The sequence below is a fragment of the Eufriesea mexicana genome, unplaced genomic scaffold, assembly GCF_001483705.2.
Source record: "Eufriesea mexicana isolate 0111107269 unplaced genomic scaffold, ASM148370v2 scaffold598, whole genome shotgun sequence".
In the NCBI taxonomy this organism is placed as follows: Eukaryota; Metazoa; Arthropoda; class Insecta; order Hymenoptera; family Apidae; genus Eufriesea; species Eufriesea mexicana.
Window position 1 is genome coordinate 401,513 of NW_016908752.1, and position 9,692 is coordinate 411,204.

General features: G+C 31.2%; 2 protein-coding genes across 2 annotated transcripts in view; both read left to right on the forward strand.

Moving 5' to 3' along the window:
- The window catches only part of LOC108545986 (mediator of RNA polymerase II transcription subunit 15), a 22,520-nt gene extending 17,439 nt beyond the window's left edge, over nucleotides 1-5,081 (forward strand). The window contains 1 exon segment of the mRNA XM_017897884.1: nucleotides 3,133-5,081. Coding sequence (XP_017753373.1) covers nucleotides 3,133-5,040 — 1,908 coding nt within the window. The 3' untranslated portion in view covers nucleotides 5,041-5,081.
- Nucleotides 5,082-8,347: 3,266 nt separating this feature from the next.
- The window catches only part of LOC108545996 (uncharacterized), an 11,556-nt gene continuing 10,211 nt past the window's right edge, over nucleotides 8,348-9,692 (forward strand). The window contains 2 exon segments of the mRNA XM_017897900.1: nucleotides 8,348-8,425; nucleotides 9,547-9,690. Of these exon segments, the coding sequence (XP_017753389.1) occupies nucleotides 8,348-8,425; nucleotides 9,547-9,690 (222 nt within the window).

Sequence of the window (9,692 nt, forward strand, 5' to 3'; positions counted from 1 at the left end):
TAACATTTCTTTTAATATAAAAATTCAGTATTAATTTAATAAAGAAATTACGTATAAATTAGCCTGCAGAACTGTTTTACTTCAATATTTCACGTATCGATACATTATCATAAACTTAATATCGATCATTGATAATTTTAGTTTATTTAATCGATTAAATAATCTATCATTTTTCCAAGTGCCGACCAGAAGTCACGTTTTGAGCGCAAAGGGTTAAACGCGGAAGTGAAATACAGATATCTCTCAACTTATGCGGTGCTTTTTATTCAAGAAAAATAATCTTTCCATTTCGGTGACGCTTTTTACGTGCGGTTTCGGTTTGGGTTAGACGATCTCATTTCACGCGGTCAGAATTTTTTCATGGTATTTATCGAATTTATTATACATCAGTAGACCACAAATTTTCACTTCATTGTACTAATTGCATCACTTGGACCGTCTCTGGTTCAGTCGTAGTTATTATATTTTCGTAAAAGTACCAAATGTTCCGATTGACGAATATAGTGACATTGAGAGATCGAAAATAAAAAGTTGTTTATTTTAAAGTATAGTATCAACAGTAATGACGATTAAAAATTTGCATTCTTTTGAGGGCTATAATTATTTGTGATGTAATATAAATATTTCTCCAACACATACTACCTTTTTTCGTTCAGATTTTTGTTATACTGATAAATTTTATTTAAGGAACTTATATAAGAAATATTATACGAAATATATGTTTCACGTATTTAATATATATCAGTAGTATAGTTTCTATTTAGAACAATATGCAACTTCTTACTTGAGACTTTGAAGGAATTCTATATAAAAGATCTGTGCATGGTAGGTTGCATGCTTGCAGGCATAAACCTCGAATCTTTAAGATTTTCATAATAAGAAACAAGAAATGAGTCATATATTTATTAAAAAAAAAAGTCTTCCTTATTATAGCTATAACACCATGCTTGACTGATTTGTATTCAATGTACAATGGAGTATCTGTAACATCTCGTAAAAAATACTTTAAAGAAGATTGCGTAGAAGGCAGGAAGTCGAGTCTCTCTAAAATTATTGTTTATGCGGTTCAATAGAAAGTTCTTATACACACTAAGAAAATAAAAATATTAGATATATAAAATTTGAGATCGGGAATTGATCAACTATTACATAGAAACTTATTTTTAATATTTCCTTGAATTCGTCCATGAAAAATTGTAACAGCGTATGTATGAAGAAAATAAAAGCAATTATAAACACCGTGGATGCTGAAATGTAGTAAATCCTTTATAGAATTTCACTTCGAGAGCAATCACATTAAATAATATCGATGTGTCTGTCTTTGTTAACCCTAAAAGAATAAGTGTTCCTGGAAACGGGCAACATCATTGCTCTCGGTCAACCGTGACTATTGGCCGCCAATCACCGACTAACGTAGCGAGTGGCTATATAGTGTAGAGGCACGAACAGTACTTTTTTCTTTTCTATTAGAACGGAGGGTCCGCCTTCGCAAACTAGATATTGTGTTGCAACTACAATTGCAATCGATCTAATTCCATTAATGTCGTTACTGGCAACTGTCATTTTTATCTTTTACCATCTCTGTAGTACATTTCAAATGCATACAACGATCATCCAGTTCTTGGAAGAATAATTACAGACACGATACCTTTAAAATACTTGCTTTTATACTTGCTATTAATACTTACAAAGTATTTCATAATATTTATTTGCAATTATTCATTATACAAGCGGATTCTAATGTGACTCGATATATCCATGAAATTTTTGCATTTATTTCGTATTTATAAGTTTAATTTTGAAATTATGTTAATACGTTATGTATGAATCCATTCACTGCATAATTGGAAAGTTAAACAAGTGTGCATGCATAGTATATATTTTATAATTATATTTGTCAATTATATCCATCCTTTGTGTTTTTTCTGTGTTTAACTTTCCCGATAATAGTAATTCCACACTGAAACAGATTGATTTAAATTTTGAGATAAATATTAACCAAGATTTTGTTCGGGTAACAAATTTGAAAAGACTTCATTCTTTCACTCGTGCATTTTATAGTATTTATATTTATAGCTTATTACGTATATCTATAATTCATTATATATATTTATAAGTCATCTATATGACTTCAGCGAATAAATGAGATACCATACGGGCTATAAAAAATCTCGTGATGTCGACATGTTAATTTAATATTCTTACTTTTCCCGATATAACGCGATGTTTAAATACTAAAAACATGAACTAGATATTTTTCGTTCGTGGAGAAATATTTCGCGAGCGAAAGGGTCCCAATAAGAAAGGAACTAAAAAGACGTATATAAGATTTGGCCTGTTAATATTTTACGTTGTAATCATACACGCATTAAAATCCTTCCTGATGTACTTTCTTGGTCTAAAAATAAAGTAAAAGTGCACACAGCAAAGAGGAGAATGAATCACTGATCTATTATGTTTTAGTCTTGGAGGAACTTTTAAATCTCTTCGACACCTACACCCGCTCATGATCGTTTCGTCGTGCTAAACGCGACCATGCTCTCTTGCATAACTTTTACCTTCTAATCGGTTCGACCAGACAAAACCGGTAATACCACACCCAACTATCGAGGGTATATCCGTCTACAAGACTTGCAGCTGGTAGATACATTCTCTGTACGATGCATGGCCTTGTATGCCGTTACCGTGATAAGTCACTTTGAATGAATCTTTACGCTCATTTATAGGTTATCGACTCATCTATTATATAATACAGAAGAGTCATTCATAGAAAAAGTTTTACCGATATTCCAAAATTATTTGTTTAATACACGTGGATATATAAAACTTAAATATTTATCAAAATATCTTCAGGGCTGAGGTCATGACTCTTTGGAAAAATCGTACACTTTTAAATTTCTTTCTTTCTTTTTCTATATTTTATTATATTATATATCGTTTTCGTTTATTTTCGCTGGTAAATACTATAATTCGTACGGCATTAAATAGTCATAGTTGTAAAACAACATTTAAACATACGAAGACACTTATATCGAGTTGTTATAAAAGAATGACTAAATTTGAAACAAAATTCAATCGAGTTATTTAGTTGTTATTAATAATGATTATATGAAAAAATGTATGAATTTTTAGCTACCTCCAGAGTACTTATCTCTAATACAAGAATACGCTCAAGAGGCACCACAACCGCAAGCACCACCACGGAATGTGCAGCCAGCATATGCGAAACAGCAGCAAGCATTGCAGCAGGCATATTACAACTACCGGAAACCAACCGTAGTACCACCTCGACCTCGTGCTCAACTTCATCCTCAGGCTTTAGCTCAAGCTGAAATAGCCGCGGAAATCCAAGCTCACGTCGATGCTCAAAGCCGCACAGACGCTATTCGTACAGCTCGTTTAGGTTCGAAACCTTCTCCCGCGTCAGCGTATCAAACGGCACCTTATGGACAACCAAAACTGGGAACATTCGAACAAGAATTATTGCAATTAGTCTCGGCTAATCAAGCCCAAGAATTCAAGTTGCTTCCGACTCAACCTAAAGGAAGTACGTCCGCTTATTCGCAACAATTAGTAAGTTATCCAGCTCAATATGCGAAACCAGCCGTGGAGGCAGCTCAACTACCCGAACAGTATCATATCGAGACTTCTCCCCCGCGTTATCAACAACAACAACAACAACAACATCCAGCACCATCTTATCAGTCGGTCGAAGAGCCTGTTCAATATCAACCAGTTCAACCCGCCAAAGCTTTTAATCCGTCGCCACAGTACGATTATATCGATGACGACACATATTTGAAAGCCCTTGAACAAGCTCAAGCTCAAGCTCAAGCTCAAGCAGAAGCGCAAGCGTTAGCTTACCACAAAATTGCGCAAGCTGCCTATAAGAAGCATAGACAGGATGCGTTGGAGCAAATGAGACTCACCAACGAACGTCACAGACAACAGTCTGCACTGGAACAGATTCAACAAGGTGCTCAAGTAAGCGATGCAGGACGTGTCCATTTGGAAGAACAGTATCAGCCTAAAGACTCAGCTTCCGCTTATAGGGCAAAGTTGAAAGCTCAGGTAGCCGCGGAAACAGCTGAGGCTAGGAAACTGCAACAGGCGCAAGAATTTAAGGCACATGCAGATGCTATTCGTAAACTCGAAGCTCAGCAACAAGCTCATCTGAAAGTACAAGAAGAAGTTCATAACTATGCTCAGAACTTTGACAAGATTCAAGCACGCGCACAAGCCTTGGCGCAAGCTCAAGCCGAAGCTCTTTACAAATCTCAGCTTCAAGCTCGTAATCAGGTTAAAAACGAAATTCTGGCAATCTCCAAGGGTCAAGTACAAGCAAAGAAAGTAGATCCCGACTCAGCCGTGTATCATTATTCACTTTCTAGCACTACGTCTCTTCCTTTGCTCAATAGTTATTTCACCAATGAACAGTTGCAAAAATACCAAACGTCAGGATCTTCTTACGTTCCGAGATCAGTTCCAAAACCCGACGACGTAAATCCAATCGTTGAAGCACCAACGCATGTGCAGCCACTTATTACGCAACCGCGGCAAACTCATAAATTAAAAGTACCATCGTCTTCTCAGGCGGTTTATGTATCGGAATCGGGTTTGATAAAGAAGTCACCTATCAAGTCGATAACCGTGGAAGAAGTGACCATCGAACCTGACCACCTCGGTAACCATCCTTTACCAACACCTAAAGGGCGCACTCTGACCGAGGAAGATTTGTCGGCATTAATCAACGCAGGATACACTGTTACTCCCGTGACGCAACCTGCTAAAACTATTCATTTCGCGCCCGATAACGCATCTGCCGCTTACTATGCGAAGAAACAAAAGGCTGCTCTTACAAGGCCTGAGTACATTACTTACGAGGAGGTGATTCAACGTCCGCGAAAACTTATTAGGAAAAACAGGCCGATTTTGAAGCACGGTGACAAAGAAGTTGATGCAAGTGAAAAAGTTACCTACTTGGTACCACTCGAACCAGCTTTCGGCACGAGACAACCTCCTCTCAAGCACGAAGAGTAATTTGGTTCAAACTTGGCTACTACTTATCATCGTTGCATCGATAATGCGGCATGTAGTTTAAATACTGTTCTCACAGTTTATTTTCCGTTACTTTGATTTCGCATTATAGTATATTACATCAAGATTTCGATGATTTTAAGGTTATGTTTTGTGACTTCAAAATCGAGTCGCGATTTCCTGGTTTATATAAAGCGATATCGTTACTGGAATATAAATTGAAACATAGATACAAAGGAATTTACATTTGTCATGAAATATAAAATTTATTATTCATCAGGATTACAAAGCATAAAAATTGAAATAGTAATGTGATTATTAGAGTGTAGCGATGATTTCATTTGTAGATGCAATGTGAACAGTACTCTGTATTTCTTGACTTACATTTTGCTTTCAGTGTTTCCATCCAGTTTTATATACTGCTTTGAGCACGACTAAAACGAATCAAAGGTATTGATTAACTGGTACAAGAATGTTTATTTCTATAATTCGTGTCTTAAAAGTCGCGAGTAATTCATTGAAAATTTTTTAATTCGAATTCTATGCGTGTAGTCGATCAAATTGAATCAAAGCTTTCGAAGCGTGAATATACTATATAGATTGTTAACATTAATTTTATAGCGTAAATGAGTATATAGTAGTACTCTTGTACGCAGTATCATTTGCAGGCGGTATGTGCGACGGTGCTGAGTCGAATCTTTTTAATTTATATTTACTACTTGTATATATTAGATTTTTACAGAATAAAACAATTCAAAAATTTTGCTTTGTCATGTACAACATATCTTCTATCCTTGTATGGATGCTCCTATTCTTCTTATTACGATATTCATTTTTAAATATTAAATTGGTAAGTATTAGAATGGGCTATTTATTTTAAATAATCATTCGTTAACGCATTATTTTGATAACAATAACATCACAAAATCTCATTTGAAATTACAGATGTATAATGTTTTATATATGTATTCTAAATTATTTAAAAGTAATTAGTACGAAATATGATAATACATAAATTTGAAAAACATGTAACGAACATTAAATGTTTTTACTCAAAGGTGATTCTACTCAACTCTTCCAATAATTCTTTACTATAACTTTTTCGTTTTCATTCAAAATACATGGTATATATTATTTATAACACATTTCGTTTCACGCATAATTATTTATTAAGAATGATTAAGAAGATTGAAAAAAGCGTAAAAAGATAATGTCATGTGAATAATAATTAATTATGTTATGTAATTTATATAAAGTATGCATATAAAAATGTTCTAATTTGTATTATTATTTATCTAAATTTCTAGACATCCTAAGTTTCGTTTCTATAATACCTACTTTTCCAATCCTTTTACAGTAATTTAATATTTTTAATTGTTTAATTAATTACTTTTATAATTAAATATATTTATTTAAGTAATTGAATTGTAACTAGCATTTGTAATCAAAATTTGAATAATTATTTTAATTATTAATATTTTACATATTTGTTTAATTTTTGCAATTCTAGTGTTATCACAATCACGTTAATATTATGTTAACATTCTCTCGTTATTGACATTAATATACATATATAAATTTGTAATTAATAAAATAAAACAATTACTGAAATAAATTTTATATTATTGCTGTAGTAAGATAAAATAAGAATGATAAATTGTTAAAATATGAAAAATAGATAGAATGTTTAAATATGAACATGTTAAACAAAGATAAAGGATATTTTAACAAACAATAAACAATGGTGAAAAGAAGAAACCATTAATAGTAGTAATTTAACACAGGTATTTAACATTTATATATAATTTTTTATTATATTATATTATATTATATTATATTATATATAGTAATTTAACATTTATATATAATTTTTTAATTCTTACTTAAATAATAGTAGACTTTTAATCAAAGTCTAAAGTTTGAGCGAAGGTAATTGAAGAGTTAAATGAAAAATAATCAGTGTCGTAGGACAGTTTCAGTGATGAAAGAAATTTTTAATATTTTAGTTCACAAGAAAAAGAAGGGTTGAATGAATTTATTTACAAAAACATACAGTTGTACTTTCATCTGGTACCAAAGGGAAAGGTAAGTACTTGTATGGGTCGTTACTACCAGCAAAATATATATATTGTACACAGTAAAATCGTTGAAACGAACATTCTCTGTTCTTTTCCCTTTAATCGAAACACCAATCAGAAGTCAATACGTTAGATTTGAACGTGATTTTCTCGTAATACCTAAACTCCATTCATTTATGGTCGTATCATAGCCTCGAGGTCAACTCAAGAATTATACCAAAGAACTCTATCACATGAATCGTAATAAAGGCAAAATTAATTCTATATAAGCAAATTCATTATAATTTCTTATTGTTGCTATTGAATACTTTATTGAGCGTCGAAAATTGGTAATTTGAAGCTATATCTTAGGTTCCAGAATAAAAGAATAAAAATGAAAGAATTCGGAAGATGCGTTTGCAACTTTAGTTTTAAGGTCAATTAAATATAAAAACAATGATAGAAATAGCATGATTGAATCGTGTTACAATTTTATAATTTCATGCAGACTATAATATACAAAGATTATATTTTTAATAGAAATCAATGGAACATGCTATTCACATTCGATTCATATAGAATAGAACGTTTTAAAAAATTAGCGAAAATTCTTGAAATTATTTAACGAAGATTTATTTGATACATAATATTTTCACATATAGCTAAATTTATTTAACAATTTAATAAAATTTTAATAGAAATTGAATAGAATTTTAATAAATAAATTGCTCTTTCAGCGCTATAATACAAGTATTTGGATAAAATAATTTTATCCAAATAATAAATTAAAATTATTACAAAACACATTTTTAAAAATTGAAATATTTAAATTTGATTTAGTAATATCTTGGTAATATCCTTATTACATTATATTTGGCAATCATTAAATATTTTTGTTCTATAATTTTCTATTATACCAAATGTGGCAAAACCTACCATTTTCTAATCAATTAAATTGTTTGATCAAATTTTCTTCATCTGATAAATGCGTGGTCATGACGTAGTTATATTCATATTCATGCAGAGATGGAAGGTAGAAGTACAGGAGATTTGTGAAAGTCTGTATAAAACGGTATTACCCACTGCAATTAAACGTTGTAGACGTAAAATCAGAATAGTCCTTGCTCGAGTTATGTACTACAGGACTTTCTCTCTCTCGCTGTGACATAATCTTTTGAGTGGTTGGAGAGTCGGAACTGAACCGCACATTGAAAACTGGGCTAGTTTCGTTTATTATCACGTACCGTACAGACATGTCAAGAAACTATTGCAACTTCGCTATATTATCGTTGGCCATTCTTTTGGTAACGACGTATACTACCTCTCTCCAGGTAAGAATTATCTCTTTTAATGACTTGTGTAGAGTAACGACTTATTTAGAATATTTGTGCTTTTATTCTGTCATTTAAGTTACCATTGTAATCGTAAAAGTATATAGCTATAACATCAAAATATAATTAATCTCTTGCACTATGATTTAATTCAGAAAAATTACGTATTGGAAAAACATTTAATTTTAGTTAATCACTCTAATCACTCTGTTCTATTCACGATAAAATTATACAATAATTTTGGAAATTTTTCAAATTTTGTGCACGTTAAAGACGTTAAATATAATTTTGCTCGTATCACAAGTGTAGCAAATAATTCTAATATTAGATAAGAACTTATGACAAGTTAGACTCGTTACTGCAGTACAGAGAAGATTAAAGGGAGACGAAAATTAAAAAATCTTTAGTTGTATAAGAAGTGTTGTGTTATAGTGTTCACACATTAAAACAGCAATATTATAATATTTTATTGAACAGAATACGTTAATTTATTGAATGATTTTTGTCATTGAAAAATTAAAATTTTTTGCAAAGATACACAAATTTATTTATTTCTCGCGTATACTATAATGCAAGTAGTTTGCAATTAAAGGTTACGATAAAACTACGTTTACAATTTAGCACGAAATTGCAGAAGGGAAAAGTTGCGATTAAATTGATACAGCACACGAACGAGGTCAAATATGCTTTAAATGAGAAAAGTTTATATAGCTATTTATCAGAAAGTATTTTATCAAGAGAACGTAAGAAATTAATTATTTGTTCTACACGAATTTTATAAATAAAAACGAGTCTTTAATTTATAAATACTCATAGCATATATATATATATATTTACATGGTTAAAGTAAAAAAGTTACATTATTTTAATTATTTTCATTAAATGTTGACAAATTTTATAAATATAAAAGTATTCTTGAAATATATAACTGATTCTTTAATACTGTCATCGATGCATAGTATAATATTATATATTTATTACATACACGCTTATTAATAAAAAATTGTATGATTTTAATGACTTATAAACTATATTTTTCTTCAATTATTACGTATGATAGCAATGGCTAATAAACAAGTACAGCGGATTATTTTTATAGCAATTGCATTATGTTTGTTTAGCATCGAATAGTGGTGGAAGATATCGATTACAATGACCATGAAAGTTATCAGCCAATTTATGAACCAGTAAAATTTGATAAACCAATCGTGGTGAAACCCTACGAGAAACCAAAGGAGCAGCAAGATTTTAGCAAAATTCCTGGCAT